Raw genomic sequence first — 16,677 nt, 5'->3', positions numbered from 1 at the left:
CAATCAGATATGATTATTTACGTCTGGGACCGACTTATAGCGTCACCATCCGAAAGACGTGACCAGGGCTCGAACCTCAAACCTCGCATCAATTTGTAATTTCCCCCACATAGCTTGGATTACAGGCTCACGCCACAACGCCTATAGTTCTTTATTAAAGGTTCCCTACCTCAATAAAAAGTTAGCGAGCCATTGGTCTTATTGTAGTCTGGATTATTGAGGGATTGGCTAATTGATCGTTGATTGATTTAATTGATTAATATTGGTTAGTCAATGAATGATTAGTTTAATTGGTTGAATGATTGGTTAGATTAATGATTGACTGATTTATTGGTATTAAATACCAATAGAGTAATCATTAATGATTGGCTGGTTGAATTGTTGATTGATTGCGTGATTAGTAGATTGGTTGATTGATGGATTGATAGAATGATTGAATGATTTGATAGATTGATTGATTGATTGATTGAATGATTTGGTAGATTGATTGATTGATCTAATAATTTATTAATTAATTAATTCATTCATTCATTGGTTGTTTAACTGAGTGGGTGATATATTGATTGATTAATAGATTGATTGGTAGATTGATTGATTGATTTGATTGATTGATTTGATAGATAGATTGATTGATTAATTGATTGACCGACTAACTGACTGATTGATTTGATTGAGAGATTGATTGATAGATTGATTAATTGGTTGATTGTTTGCATGAGAGATTGATTGATTTGGTGATAAGTTGGCAGTCAATGATTAGAAAATTGAGTGATTGACGAATATATATTATGTGAACTATCTTGCTTGATTATTTTATTGTTTGGTTTATTGATTTATTTGGATCTCGATCGGGTATTGTATTGACTTACTTATTCATTATTGACAAGTTATAACTGATCATTAATTTTGATATTGTTTGATCCGCTTATTGAAAGCTGAATTGTGTATAGCTGGTAAAGTACATTAATATTCATCTAGAATTACGTTGCAAGGGTCCTTAAAGAATACGTCTAAATCATTCTCAATGAAACTATTCCCGTCAAATTGAATTCAAAATCACTATTTCGCTCAGAAAATATTTGAAAATATATCGGATACTGCACATAAGCCATCCCTACCCTACTAACATGATCAAGCTTTAATATTTTTTTTCTTTTTCCTCTATACGATCCCCCCCTCCCCCTTCGTTCCCTAACCCTTTAGAGCTTTGATTTGTTTTTGTTACTCCTCCTTCCGGGCCTCCTTCACAGTCTCTCTCTCTACCCCCCCCCCCCTCTTCTCTCCGTCTTTCTTTCTCCTGTACGTCTCCCCTCCACACTCCCTCTATCCACCGGCGGATCCAGGGGAGGGGGAAGGGGCAAAGCCGGCCCGTGCCCCCTTTTAAATGGCACAATTAAAATTTGTAATGTAAGAATGCCTTTAAAACACAAATTAGTGTCTGGTCTTCCTCCTCTTTAACCCTATAAAGCCCGGGGAGGGGGCCTAAAAGCCCCCCCCCCCTCGACATTTTTCGCGATAATTTCTAAATGCAAGAAATGATACGCTGAAATTTCATGAATTTTTTGTTTCACATCTCCCGCACATTTTGAGACCATGTCTGCGAAAATCGGGGGTACACTTGCGGAGATATAGCACATATTCGTGACCAATGTCACCGAAAATGGCAATTTCCATCGACTTTTGTGTGTACAATGTATGGGTTTTACAAGAAGTGTCAGATGAATGTTTTTTTTTTCTTTTTTTCCTCACATAACTTTCTTTTGGGCTAGCACCAACTATTCTAGATTAAAAAAAAAAAACAATAAAAAATAGAGATTTCAAAACAAAGAAATATATAATAAATTAAAAACAAAGAAATGCAATTTCAAAATAGCCCGGGCTATATAGGGTTAAAGATGAAGACCTTTTTTTTTTTTTTTTTTACTTTAAATTTTTTTTCGCGGACGAAATACCTTATTTTTTAGTTGAAACCCCTGTCTTTTTCCTCGAGGAAATGTGCCCCCCCTTGGAAAATCCTGGATCCGCCCATACCTCTATATACCTCTCTCCCATTCTCTCTCTCCCCATTTCCCTTTCTCCTTCTCTGTCTCTCCCTTCTCTCTACTTCTCCCTCTTTCTTACGGCTGAGGGATGTTTAGTTATGATACCTCACTGAAGCGGGACAAACAATACAAAAGAATCTACATGTCGATTCTTTTGTATTACCTAATTCCTAGTGGGCTAAGACCTCTGTTCGCACGCATTTTTTCTCTTTTTTATAAATCGATGCGGTGTGGTTTTTCAATTGTGTGTGTTCAAAGGGTTTGCGTGTGTAAACGAAATTTGGATCTCGGTACACAAAATAAGGGCGCGTCGCCACTGATCTGTACCGTCGAAAGCTATTTCGCATCGTGCGATAGCATTACTATTGCCCGGTTGTTTTATATTTCGTTCGCATATTACTGTCTATTGAATGGTTGCAAAAGTTAATCTCCCCAAAAGACACAGCAGAACGTTCGAAGAGGAAACTTTCTTCAGTTGATTCGGTCTTAGATTTCAAGGTAAGTCGGATTAGTCGATGAATATAAGTTTGGCGAAAAGTTTGAAAACATTATTTACCACCGCGGAACGAAAATAAGGAAGAGATGTTACAAGACACAAGGGCTAATCTAACCTCTTTCTCCCTATTCTCACAAGTTTTAATGTTCAGTCTCTGCTCTACCAAATTATTATTGTCATCATGGGAAGGTGTTTAAGCACTTCCGGCCGTTCCTTCGAGTAAACCTATAGCTAGACAAGTCCCAAAACAACAATTACTGATTAATTACGATTCATTATTGGGGCTTATTTATCTGTTTTATTCTGTGCAGTCAAAGTGTTAACAATCCTTTGACATCTGTTTTACTTTGCCTACACATTTCGCCTCGAAATATATTTCACTTCGGGTGGATATGTAGAAATAGATCTATCTTTTATGAACCTCGCAATAGTACGACTGACATCGACAAAAATAATGATGCCATAATAAAGCCGATTTTTTTTGCATTTGAAATGTTATAAACTGCATTTACGGGCTATATCTTAAATAAACTTTTATTTGGGTTCTGCGTTAATGTCACAAGGACATTATGCATGATACCTTGATGATGCCTTGCTCTTATTAGCATAAATTATGTGATCATAATATTATTCTTATTATCATTAGTTTCATTATGATTACAATTATGATGATAATTATTATTATTGTTAATATTTTTTTTATTATCATTACTATTCCTATCATTAACATTATGATGATCATTATCTACTACGCCTATTACACCTTATCATAATTATTACTACTATAAATATTATTATTAGCATGCCATTACGATTCTCACCAAACTTATGTAATTTTACCATCAATGTTTTCATTTTTAATCACCTTAATCATGACCATCATCATCATTCAAATTTATCAGTGTTAAAAATGTGCAATATGTTCGTCACCACATATACCAGCGTAGTCGTCTTGTAAGACCTACGCGAAGATGGTCCCTAATACTGATCATGAATTATTCAACAAATATAATTTACATATACAAATCTATATAGTACTGTTGTGATTCCAGTTATGCATATAGCATGGGGCATATAACATACAGTAGAATGCATTCTTACGACAATGTGTTTCGAGAATGTCTATGATTATCATTTAAGAATTCAAACAATTCATTCAATTGTGCGGTTTTGCTAGTTGATATACAACGAATGAATTGTCATTATGTGGAATTATATCAACTACTTTACCAATGATAGGATCGGAATATGGTGAATATGTTTGTGATTGTAAAACCAATGAGACACATGTTTAAAAAGTATATTATATATATTTTATTCATCATCCTCATCATTATTTTGATCATGGTCGTGATTATCATTATCAGTGGCGGATCCAGCCCCCCCCCTTGAGGATCATAGTCAATATTTTTCAATGTACAAAAAAGGTGCCCCCCCCCCTTTGATGGTCATGGCAAATATTTAATGGGGAAATATGTCGTTCATGTGGTAGGACCATGTTCTTTCTTGTCAGATTGGAACTGTTTTACTTGCTTGTAATTATGATCACCACCACCACCGAAATCATCATCATCATAATCATTATCATCATTATCATCATCATCATTATCATCATCATACTCGTCATTATGATTTTCACCAAAAAAAATGTCATCATCATAATCATCGTCCTCTTCATAATCATAATCATCTTCATCTTCATCATCATCATCATCACCATCACCATCACCATCATTATAATCATCATCATAATCATCACCACCATCATCATCATCATCATAATCATCCTCCTCTTTATCATCATCATCATCACGATCACCAATAACAATCACGTAGTTGTCATCATCATCATCATCATCATCATCATCATCACCATCATTATCAATAACAACATCACAAAAATAACAACGACAACATTGATGCTATCACCATGATATTTATTATCAATGCAATCACTAGCGTTCCTGCCCCCCTGACGAGTCACAACCCATGCAAAGGACGTATCCTTGTCCCCCCTCCCTCCCCCCTGACGAGTTTGAAGACTTTTTTTTTCCTTGCTTGTCAAATTTTTGGGCGGATGAATTTACACCCCCCTGTGGAAAATTATAGGTACACCACTTAATGCAATCATCAATGCCATAACACATGAAAATAATATAAAAGTATTGGACACATCAATCATCACTTTCACAATACCACCACTAAGGAGAATGACACTTTTGAACAAGTTAGTTGGTTAAAAAAAAGAAATATCGAAGAATAAGATCAATGAAAATTTGAGAACAATTAAAAAAAATAGGAATGGTATGAGCATTTGAATGTTTAAAGGACAAGTCCACCTCAACAAAAATGTGATTTGAATAAAAAGAGAAAAATCCAACAAGCATAACACTGAAAATTTCATCAAAATCGGATGTAAAATAAGAAAGTTATGACATTTTTAAGTTTCGCTTATTTTTCACAAAATAGTTATATGCACAATTTAGTCACATGCAAATGAGAGATTCGATGATGTCCCCCACTCACTATTTCTTTTGTTTTTATTGTTTGAATAATATATATTTGTCAATTTTTACAGACTTGACAATTAGGACAAACTTGATTGACCCATAAAATGTTAAACAATGGTAATTCCACATGTTCAGGGAGAAATAAAACTATGTTTCACAGGACAATGGGGAGAAAATTTGAATATTCCATAATTCCTATAGTAAAATACATAAAAAAGTGAGTGATGTCATCAGTTCCCTCATTTGCATACCGACCGGGATGTGCATAGAACTGTTTTGTGAAATTAAGCGAAATTTAAAAATGTCATAACTTTCTTATTTCACATCCGATTTTGATGAAATTTTCAGCATTATGCTTGTTGGATTTTTTTTCTTTTTATTCAAATCAACTTTTTGTTGGGGTGGACTTGTCCTTTAAAATTCTAATGCTATGGAGGTCTTCTTTTATAGGCAATGCGACCAGGATTAAGATGTCACAGCTATATATACTTTTGCTCATTCTGATGAAAGCACAGCGTCTATGTCCGTCATGGGCCATATATTTTTTTTAATAACTCTGCTGCATTACAAGTCCTCCCATGGGGGGAAAAACACTTTATCTATGGATAGACTTTTTTTTAAATAAAATATTGAGAAAAGGAATTGGGGGTGTGTACAAGTGGAACACCATCGTTACCATGCATGTAGGTCACATTGCCAGTGGTATAGGATGTCCACGTCATTCGTAAACTTTTGTAATATTTTTCACCTTTTCTCAATTTGAAAGTTTCATTGATTTTTTTTCTTTCTGTTTTCACAGTACAAGCTTACTACACTGTAAAAACTGTGGTGTTAAAACTGACACCAATTGGTGTTAATAGAGGACCACACCCTGAGGTGTTAGAATAACACCCTAGAGATTGAACATAGCACCAAAGAGTGTTAATGTAACAACCATAGGTGTTGTAATAACACCTGTAGGTGTAAAACTAACACCACCATTTTAACACCGGTGTAAACTGGTGTCGTCCTCTATGTACACCGGTTAACACCTCAGTTTTTGCTGTGTAGTCCCAAGGGTTTTATTCCCCTTTAAATAGATTGACATGATGATCATCATTTCGATTTCTGATTATGATTTCAAATCATGTTTCATCTGTCTTGCAGGTCCGCGGCTCTTACCATCTCAACCATGTTCAGGCAAAAGTTTCTTGGTTTCACGGGAGTGGTGATGATCGCCTATGGGATCATTCTCGCACTCCAAGGGAACGGGGCAGCGTTGAGGTTCAATCATGCCGCCGCAGCAGTCCCGCTCTGGTGCGGTCTCCTGGTAAGTGTAAACACACCTTCATGCTTACTTGGAAGAACATTTAAGTTATATATTATCATTTATGAAAATACGAACAAATATTGTGACATTAACACCTCTTTATTATCAGGTCGAAATATAATAGGAAAATTATTCCCGCTTCGCGGTCGCGTCCAAATTTTAATTAGATAACAATTACCTATTCTCCTGATACTGTTGATGCTTACCAAAGGTGATTAGAGTATCGTATTTAAGGTCTAAATCTGAAAATATATAGGCATAATTAAAAATATGCGCCTGCTTCATGCTTGTATAGTATTAAGTAACTATTAAAACATGCTAGGGCTGTCTAGTTTTTCAGGTCGAAATATCAATTGTTCAGTAGCTTAAGTGAGCTACCCATCCTGGTCATGTTTTAAAATTTCCTTGTAATGTTTATCATTTGTGAGGTCTGATAATAATATAAATTGCAGCTTGCGCTTCGCGCTCGCATATTTGATTGCTTACATTTGTATCCTATTCATAAGTAACTGAAAACAATCTTTGACAGATCCCATTTCAGGTCAGTATTTTAAACATTTAAGCTCGTGCTTTGCGTTTCTTTATCTTTGTTTGTATTATTCAAACATCGTTATTATATTATATTGTATTATATATTTTGTGTTTAAATCTAGTTAGATTCATGTAATGTTTAATGTATTGTGTTTTTTATAAGGGTCTGATGAAAACAAGCAAATTCTTACTCAGGCTACCCTTTGATTTGATCATGATTACTCAAACTTATCAAAGTGTTCAATTATAACTTCTGAATACATGACAGATAAAAAAAAATTGAGCTCGTGCTTCGCACCCGCACTATTTATTTTAGTCCTTATGATATACGTTATCTTATTTGTAAGAACAAACCTAGGATGTACTTATTTTAATCTTTAGTCTTTATTTAGAACTACCCCCTCAAAAAACAAAGCAAAATCAGCTTTTAGCGGCCGATGAGGGAAAATGTGGATATTATTCCGCCCCCCCCCCTCAGTCGCCCTATTGGCGAAAGCTGGATCCGCCCCTGCACCCCCTAGTTTTACAAGCTTCCACCGCCAATCGAAATAACAACTATTCATAAAAAGACCCCCTTGCCCGATAAACATGGATATCAGATAAGATTTGAAAAGAGAATGTTCGAAAATTAAATAAATACAAAAAAGTGAAACTTTACAATTCCTTCGTAACCATATACATGTACTTGATTGCCTCGATAATGTTTGTTAGGTCACCATCGAATACCCAGCCCAATTGTATCTCCACATGTGTTTGCATGTCGGAGTAAAGCAAACACGAATTAAATGCAAACATAATTTCGCAGTGATGTGGAATACTATGAACCAATTCAAACTCATATGCACTCTGTATGATATAGGACACACCCAAAATTTTCCAAAAACTACATCAAAAGCAATTTGAATTAATTTGACCCCGCATGGGTCAATGGGAGTATTATTACATGTAGACTGTGCGTTCAACTGCGAGCGCCACCCTGTTCCAGTTTTCATTATAAATACAATGAATACTTATAGCGAGCTTTGTAGAGTAATTCTGTTGGAATGTAGCGAAGTTAAAGACAAAATATGATTACATGTCCTGTAACATGATTATAGTGATGATTTTCTTTTTGGTTCTTTGTAAGTCCACGCGTCATCTGTAATTGATAGATATATGATATTTATTCCTTAAATTTTACGCAACATATTATTTGCGAGTTTAGTACTGTTGGAATAAAGACAACATATGATTACATGTAAAATAATGTTAGAGATGATTGGTTCTTACATATAAGTCCATTTTTCATCGGCCATTTCTAAATAGTTATTTAGAGTAATTATTTTACTTATGGCATATAATTTTTTTTCCTTCCTTGAGTAAGCGTTTTGCTAGAATGGATTCACATATTTCCCCAAAAAAGTGTTTATTTTGCCTCTTAAAAGTTATCATTTTAAATTTCAATCAGTTTGTTTTGATTAATCTTTGAGTAATAAAATACAAAATAAATTTAGACATTGATGTTTTAATTCATGTTGTATCAATCAATTATCTAGCTACTAGGAATTACTTATTTGCAAATTCTCTCTCTTCGTGGTCATTATTTTAATATCAATGTGAATGATTCGCTATTCCTGCGTATGGGAAATGCTTACAGATTCAACAGGTAAACAACCATAATATAGGCCAACAGTCAATAGTTTCTCAGTATAAAATAACGCATAGTCTAAGCCGGTTACCCTGACAACAAGTTGTTAAAACTTTTACATATTGTAAAAAAAGCTTTTGGAATTGTTTAATCTTTTAAAACTATGCTTTAAACTTTTTGAACAATGTGTTTAAAACTTTAAACAATAGTTATTCGAGCAACGGGCATGAAATAAGTGCTTATAAAATCACTGAACAGCTTTTTTTTTACAGTGGAATTGCTCTTTATAGCATCATCGTATTTTTTTATTCATTCTGGCCCGTATTAATTCACTGTGTAAAACGCTCAAATACCATACAATCTCACTATATTTATTTCAACTTCACCAAGTTCGATTCGCCCTTTAAGCTCAGAATTTTTTTTTGCATTATGACGTACTGTGTATGGAATAAATGGTAGCGAACGTCTTTTATTTACACTGTTATTCATCAAAAGGATTTTTCTCTTTTTATTCAAGTTTTGTGACCCGAATTAAAGCCATTGTCATATTATGATACCCCACCCGATAATTCTACATGTAGGTCGATGCACAGTAAAACACTGTTTAAATTTTCATAAAGGCCCATAACATGCATAAGATATGAAATAATCAAGTTTTCAGATATTAATAAACCGCTTTTTTATTCAAATTCATTTAATTTGACATCCCTAAAAGCAACAAGATACAGTTTAACGTGATCAAAATAATAACAATACATGTAATGATGATGATGATAATAATAATAACATATACACTCTAAAAACAAATCAGTCAAAAATGACTAGTTAATAAGGTCAGCTGGGTGCAATTGTTATTCTAGTCATATTTGACTATTTTCTAGTCATATTTTACTAGAACAGAGTTATTTCTGACTAGAATATATGTCAGAAATGTGACTATCAGTGATTGCCATATCAGTTGTTCCCAGCTGACTACTAGCTGGTCTAGTCAATTTGACTGATTTGTTTTAAGAGTGTAGCGCCTTGAGCATCTAATGAAGATGGAAAGTGCGCTATACAAATCTTATGTGTTATTATTTTATCATTATTGTAAAAAAAAAATTTATCATGCGCCATCTATCTAGTAAACTATTCCGAGGCACAGAGGGATGGGGTATACAGATTTGCTTGTGTGAGTGTATGGACAGGGGTCCGTTGCAGAAAGAGTAGCAATCGATCGCAACTGTAAAAATCATGCGCAACTTGATTTTCAACCAATCAACAGCGCGCATTTGGGACTTGCAATTGATTTTTTGACTGCGTTTAAACGCAACTCTTTCTGCAACGGACCCCAGATCAAGTTACCTTAAAATATTCAACAAACATGACAAAAGAAGAAAACAGATAGGATTTTTGAAAAAAAAAATGAATGCTTCAAGCGATTCTGCGGATCGGGTCCTCAGTGGAAGAGCATTCCAGAGAAATGGTGCTGAAGAGAAAACAACCTTTTCTCCTAGCATTACATTTTAAAATTTGTTCAAAAGCATCCAGATGCTTCCACAATGATCGAGTAGAATAACAGTGAAAATTGCGGAATTTGTACAAAATAACAAAATACATAAGGTAATAAATGGAATGTGAAGGAGTAGCATATATGTCCATGGTTTGAGATACTACCGCTCTACAAACAAATCAGCAAAAAATGATTATTTAATAGGGTCAGCTGGGTGAAACTGTTATTCTAGTCCGTCAGTCATATTTGACTATTTTCTAGTCGTATTTTACTAGAACACAGTTATTTCTAATTGAAAAATAATAGCAGGAATGTGACTAGCATATCAGTTGCAGCTAGCTGACTACTTGCCTGGTCAATTTGACTGATTTGTTTTTAGAGTGTATGCTGTATAGATTTATTTACTATTCATAATGATAATCGTACAACTAAAAAACAACAATAATGCATTCGAAATTCCATACTTTTTATTACAACTCTCTTTTTGGTAATGGAGGAAAAGTCCGATATTTATCTTTATTTCTATGACGAAAGGTTTTCCTTCGAAATGAGAGATGAAAAATTACTTCACTCTAAAAACTGTGGTGTTTAAACTGACACCAATTGGTGCTAATAGAGGACCACACCCTGAGGTGTTAAAATTACACCCTAAAGATTGAACAAAACACCAAAGAGTGTAAATGTAACAACCAAAGGTGTTGTAATAACACCTACAGGTGTAAAACTAACACCACCAATCTAACACCGGTGTAAAATAACTGGTGTGGTCCTCTATGTACACCGGTTAACACCACAGTTTTTGCTGTGTATAAGTTTACATTTTGCTCAAATATCTCAAAAGGATCATAACCCCCTAATGCGTATCTTCGCTTAATTAATGACACTCTTCTCCCTCTTATTATTTCTATCCTTCCAATCCACCTCTCCCAAATACCCCTCTTTAACTATACGTCTATCTGTCTTCCTCCCTCCCCCTCCCCCCCTTCCTCACCCCCCCCCCCTTCTCCCATTGTTTTTTGTACAGTACGTCATGATCGGCTGTGCAAACTTGACACAAGTTTTTGAGAAGAAAAAGAGAAGCCGCGATGACATCATGCCGGTAAGTTTTGTGTGTGTGTTTTCCCCCATATATCATGTATATATATCTTGTTTGTCCACATGAACTCACCGCCCACTTGCTATACCCCTCCCCCCCCCACTCTCTCTAAGAGCAGCAATCAGCGGAATGGGTATGAATCAAATGGGACAGCCCCCCCCCCCCATCTGAAACCCACACAAGGTTTGACCTTTAGTATTTCAAGTTTTATGCGAATAACAATATCATGATATACTTTATATATTGGTTGGTATGGTTAGCTCAACACTTTCAAAGTAAATATTGGGCATAAATATGCATGATAATATGTGTAATAATCATTTGTAATACAATATACCTCGGTGAGGCATATACCATTAGATTAATCGCTCTTAACGATTACATCTATATCTATATGTATTAACATTATTACTTACTTCTTTCCTTTCTTTCTTTCTTTCTCTTTCTTTTTTTTCTTTTTTTTCTTCCCTTTCATTCTTTTTTCTCTCTTTATTTTCCTTCCTTCTGTTTTTCTTAATTTGCTTTTGTATTGTTTTTTTTTGTTGTACTGTCTAATTGTTTTATGTCTCTTCTGTGTGTGTCTGCGTCTGTGGGGGGGGGGGGTGCACTCGAACCCTTTTCCATTTTTTTATTGTAAATTTCATTCAGTTTAATCAATGTTGAGTAATAAATTTTCTACATAACTATTGTATGATTTTGTGAATTCATATTGGTTACAAATGGTTAATTTTTGTTACTGAATTTATCAACTGTATGATTATGTTAATACCATGAGTATTTGTACGATGATTTGTATTGAACTGAATGATTAATAAATATTACAAAACGAAAAATTATTGTTTAAGCCTTTGATACGGTTACTTTAATTGATTTGGAGAGATAATGATTCTTGGAAACATGGACGTAAGTTGAATTTTTTCCCGGGGGGAAGATGCATTAACAATTTTGAAACAAAAAATCAAAAGCGAGGGAGTAAAGCGACCGAGCTTATTTTCGGAACACTTGCATAATTTTTATAGCGAAATTGGAAGATTTAATTGTGCACAATTTTGATGACTTACGTGAAAATTTCCAGAAAAAACTGCCCTCCTGCCCTCTAAGCTGCATGATATAAGGAATAACAAGCAAATTTGGAAAAGCTAAAAATGTAATCTATTTTGTTGTGAATATACCATTTTAGTTCTCATTCACGGTCATCCTCTGTAACTTCTTGGGCCTGATCGTCGCCGCCATCTGCATCGGGTTCGTTACGTGGGGAGCGTGGTCATCGATCACGGTGACCGGCGCATTGTCCGTAGCCCAGCAGGAGAACGTCGAGCTCTACACTGCCATCATCCTGGCCAATATATTCATCCTCTTCCTCGCTCTCATCGCCATGTTTGTCGACTGCTGCGCAGGTTCTATTTTCGGCCCAAGTGCACCCTCTGAGGTATACATTGTTTAATCCTTCTTCATAGTATCACGGGCCTAAACATTTTCCAATAGACTCGTTTTGTTAAAGTGGCTAAAATCATAGAAATAAGGATGAAATTCGAGGATTGAATGTTTACTACCAGTGGATAGGATATCTGACATTCCATATTTGACCAAAAAGGGTACCTCGACCGGCCCATTTTAAAGATAAATCGGAATTTATCAAGGCTACACCTGACGGGATCGAATTCATCACTTGAGACAGTAAAATTGCCCTAATTCTTTCGCCAGTAAAAAAAAATAGTTCAAAATTGTTGATATATCGTGCCAATTGAAAAAGGTAGTTTTTATCTATCGTTAAAAGGGTGTATGTGTATTCTTCTTTTATTGGAACCTTGTAACAAGTATAACAAATCATAACCGTGATTTGTTGAAAAGCAATGGGTTATATTGGAATATATTGGTAAAAGTGCCAAATATCAACTTAATATAAAAAGACATCACACGTTTGGTCAATTTCATTAAAAACGGGTTAGTTTTCAAAGATACAATCTATTCACATCACGTATTCGCTTTCAGTCAGTTGATGAACTAGTTCGGTTTCACTGTAAATGATATCAACTGATTAAAACCTAATATTTCTGAAGATGCATGAAATATGGAAAACGATCTTAAATTTTTATATTTTCCTCGTTTTTTTTTATTCATTCCATTCACCAGAGACCACAACAGATGTATTACGATTACCCTCCAAGGCAAATACCAGCTATCTACAAAGCTTGATACGTAAGTAATCAGAAGGTAAACAATAATACTACACAGCGAAAACAATAATACTATATAACGAAAACAATTATACTACACAGCGAAATCAACAATTCTACACATTGAAAACAATAATACTACACAACAAAAACCACAATTCTGCACAATGAAAACAATAATAATACACAGCAAAAAACAGTCATACTTCACACCTAAAAAATTATACTACAAAACAAGAAACAATAATACTACACAACGAAAACAATAATACTACACAACGAAAACAAAAATTCTACACAATGAAAACAAAACTACACAACAAAAACAGGAATACAACACAACAAAATAATAATACTACATAAAAAAAACTATAATACTCCATGTTTCTTTTTTACTTGAACTTTCATCAAGGTAGGATAGGAATTCCTTGCGGTAATTACCAAAATAGCCATAGACCAATTAAACATACTTATCCTTTGTATTGTTTATTTTTTACAGGGTTTTTCTTCCAGGAAATGAACTCCGCTCCTCGATATCACTGGCCCAGAGATACAGAAGAAAAGGAACCACAACATAAAAACATTCTTGGTAGTCTAATTTATCCTGGTAGTTATATATCACAATAGTCTGTGATGACGAAGTTCATCTACCCAAGTCATTGTGAACTAGGAAGGAGAACTTTACAAAAACTTATCTCATGATCTCTTCATGGAAATGTCAATGAGTTCCACTTGATTAGGAAGGTGCCATAAAAAATGCTTCAAACCATTGGCGGATCTGGGGGGGGGGGGGGGACAGCCGGTCCGTGCCCCCCCCCACCCCTTCTTGAGAGGCACAATTATAATTTGTAATGTAAAGATGCCGTAAAAAAAAAGTGTGCCCCCCCCTTTGAAAGTGAAGACATTTTTTTTGCTTGTCAGGGAAAATGTGCCCCCTTTCGAAAAATCCTGGATCCGCCCCTGCTTTGAACCGTGTTGGGTTGCATTCTGATTCGCCATGGTTTTAAATTTTAGTTTAGACAAGGGTTAAACCCAGGTTCAATTATCAGAATACTACCCCTGCATTGTGTTTGAAGGAATCACGTGAGTTCTTTAATTCTGCTATACTTGAAGGTATGATGTTCATCATTATTGCTAAGTATACTCTTCCCTTTTATGTAATTCTGTAAATATGTTTTTTTCAGTTCGTAAGGCTGAAACTCTGGAAAACACCCCCCCCCCTCTCTCTCTTTCCCTTCCCCTCTCTTCCGAATCCTCTTTTATTTCTAAATGTCTCTTTATGTTCCCAGCCTTTTTATATAAATTTCATCCTTCCCGGTCCTGTCTGCATTCCTTACATTATTTTTTTTAATCCATCTATATAAACTTCACAAGAAAGAAACCTAGAATATGGTTTACTTTTACAACTACTTGATTAATAATTTAATCTAAATTTGGACTAGTTCTCCGTATTCTCAGTAGTCAAACACGCTATCTTCACTTTTAGGCTGTGGGATGGTCGTTGAAAGTGTTAATTGTGTTACTCACTTTTTGTTCTTTTACGTGTACCTCTCTGCCTGCACTGTAAAAACTGTGGTGTTAAAACTGACACCAATTGGTTTTAATAGAGGACCACACCCTGAGGTGTTAAAATAATACCGTAGAGATTGAACATAACACCAAAGAGTGTACATGTAACAACCATAGGTGTTGTAATAACACCTATAGTGTAAAACTAACACCACCAATTTAACACCGGTGTAAAATGACTGGTGTGGTCCTCTATGTACACCGGTTAACACCACAGTTTTTGCTGTGTGTCCTCTCCCCTCACCCCGTTCCTCATACCCCCCCCCCGCCCCCTCTCTCTATTTCTTTCTAGCTATGCAGCTGTAACACGCACAGGCAATCTCACGTCAAATTTTCCCTCTTTTTACTTCTAATGTTCATAAAGCTTCCAACTTCATGTACATCATGTCTTCCTCCCGCTATCTTTGTGTCTTGATCTCCAGCATTATGCAAATCTATATTTACATATTTTTATATATTGAATTACCATACCTCTTTATCACTTTCGTAGACAATATTGTTAAGTAACTTTTTGTTGCTGCTTGTGGGTGGGTGTTTGTGAGTGTGTTGTGCGCGTGCGTCACATGGTGTATGCGTTATTCCATAAGATTTAGGGGGTGTTGCAAGAAAATATTTTCCATCAATCGCAAATATTCTGTTGTAATTTTACAATCAATAGATCAATTTAAACTATATCAAATCAGCTTACACTCCTTGTTTCATGGAGCAGGGGTCCGTTGCAGAAAGAGTTGGGTTTAAACGCAAGTCAAAAAATCAATCGCAAGTCCAAAATGCGCGCTGTTGATTGGTTGAAAATCAAGTTTGGCATGATTTTTTAGAGTTGCGATTGATTGCAACTCTTTCTGCAACGGGCCCAAGATTAGCAATCAATCGCAAATTTGCAATTAATTGCACGGCATATGCTTGACTTCGGGAACGAAAATAGACTTGCAAAAGGATCGCAAGTTTCTTGCAACGCCCCATTTTTTTGATAAATGTATAATATGTGTAAGTCTTCTTGATATGCAACTCATGGTGTCGTGGTTAAATGTGTTACAGTAAGACCAACCAAACCGATTCCACTTACAGCAAACTATGTCATTTTGGGGTGACACGACATTTGCTCAGGGGGGTGTTTCACAAAGATTTAAGTATGACTTAGAGTCGCACTTAAATGTCTAGTTGCGCGCAGTATAAAAGGCATGACAGCATTGGTCAGATCATGCCAAGAGGACGCGCACTACTGCGTATTGATCAATAAGATTGCGCGTTGCATATCATGTACGCGTCGACATTTAAGTGCGACCTAAGTCATGCTTAAATCTTTGTGAAACACCCCCAGGACCTGCGTCATTTGCTCCGGTTTATTACGTAGTTTTCCCATTTACTTCGGAGAAGCTCTCGACAACGCATCGTTCCCTTTGGAAAATCCAATTCAAATCACAATGGAGAGCCGAGATGCTTCTGTCGAAAGTTGGTGGACCGGGAGTCCGGGACAGCGTCGAAATCTCTCGACTCCGAGCAACGAAATATTTGCAATTATTTGCCCGGTGCAAATCTTCGGATGATCTGCTGTCCCAGGCCACCAACTTTCGACAAAAGCCTCTCTCAGCTCTACTTTGTGATTTTTAGTGCATTTCAAAGGAATCGGTACGTTGTAGAGGGTTTCCCCGTATACAATGCGAAAACCTCCTAATATCTCATCAGAGAGCATATAGGCAATACAATTTTTTGGGTCTGAATAATGCACAGATAAGGATTACAGGATTCATTAAGTGTTGGAAGTTAAGTCTTATTTTATGTTTGTCTTGACGTGAAAATTTTCCATCGGAGCAATTGTCGCCGGAGA

At 35.6% G+C, this 16,677-nt stretch overlaps 1 protein-coding gene across 1 annotated transcript; it reads left to right on the top strand.

Moving 5' to 3' along the window:
- Positions 1–2,276: 2,276 nt before the first annotated feature.
- LOC121417069 lies at positions 2,277–13,901 on the top strand. The gene is made up of 6 exons (XM_041610636.1): positions 2,277–2,540; positions 6,195–6,357; positions 11,032–11,106; positions 12,284–12,532; positions 13,237–13,302; positions 13,780–13,901. The coding sequence occupies exons 2-5, from the start codon at positions 6,220–6,222 to the stop codon at positions 13,297–13,299; spliced, it is 525 nt and encodes a 174-aa protein (XP_041466570.1). The 5' UTR covers positions 2,277–2,540; positions 6,195–6,219; the 3' UTR covers positions 13,300–13,302; positions 13,780–13,901.
- The last annotated feature ends 2,776 nt before the right edge of the window (positions 13,902–16,677 follow it).

Source organism: Lytechinus variegatus, chromosome 6, assembly GCF_018143015.1.
Source record: "Lytechinus variegatus isolate NC3 chromosome 6, Lvar_3.0, whole genome shotgun sequence".
Classification (NCBI taxonomy): Eukaryota; Metazoa; Echinodermata; class Echinoidea; order Temnopleuroida; family Toxopneustidae; genus Lytechinus; species Lytechinus variegatus.
This window is presented reverse-complemented; position numbering and strand designations above follow the sequence as displayed.

Excerpts from the sequence above, each read along its gene's own strand:
- LOC121417069 (XM_041610636.1), top strand. The coding sequence starts at position 6,220 with ATGTTCAGGCAAAAGTTTCTTGGTTTCACGGGAGTGGTGATGATCGCC. Across the intron at positions 6,358-11,031 it reads CGCTCTGGTGCGGTCTCCTG|TACGTCATGATCGGCTGTGC; the intron begins GTAAGTGTAAAC and ends TTTTTTGTACAG. Across the intron at positions 12,533-13,236 it reads GCCCAAGTGCACCCTCTGAG|AGACCACAACAGATGTATTA; the intron begins GTATACATTGTT and ends TCCATTCACCAG.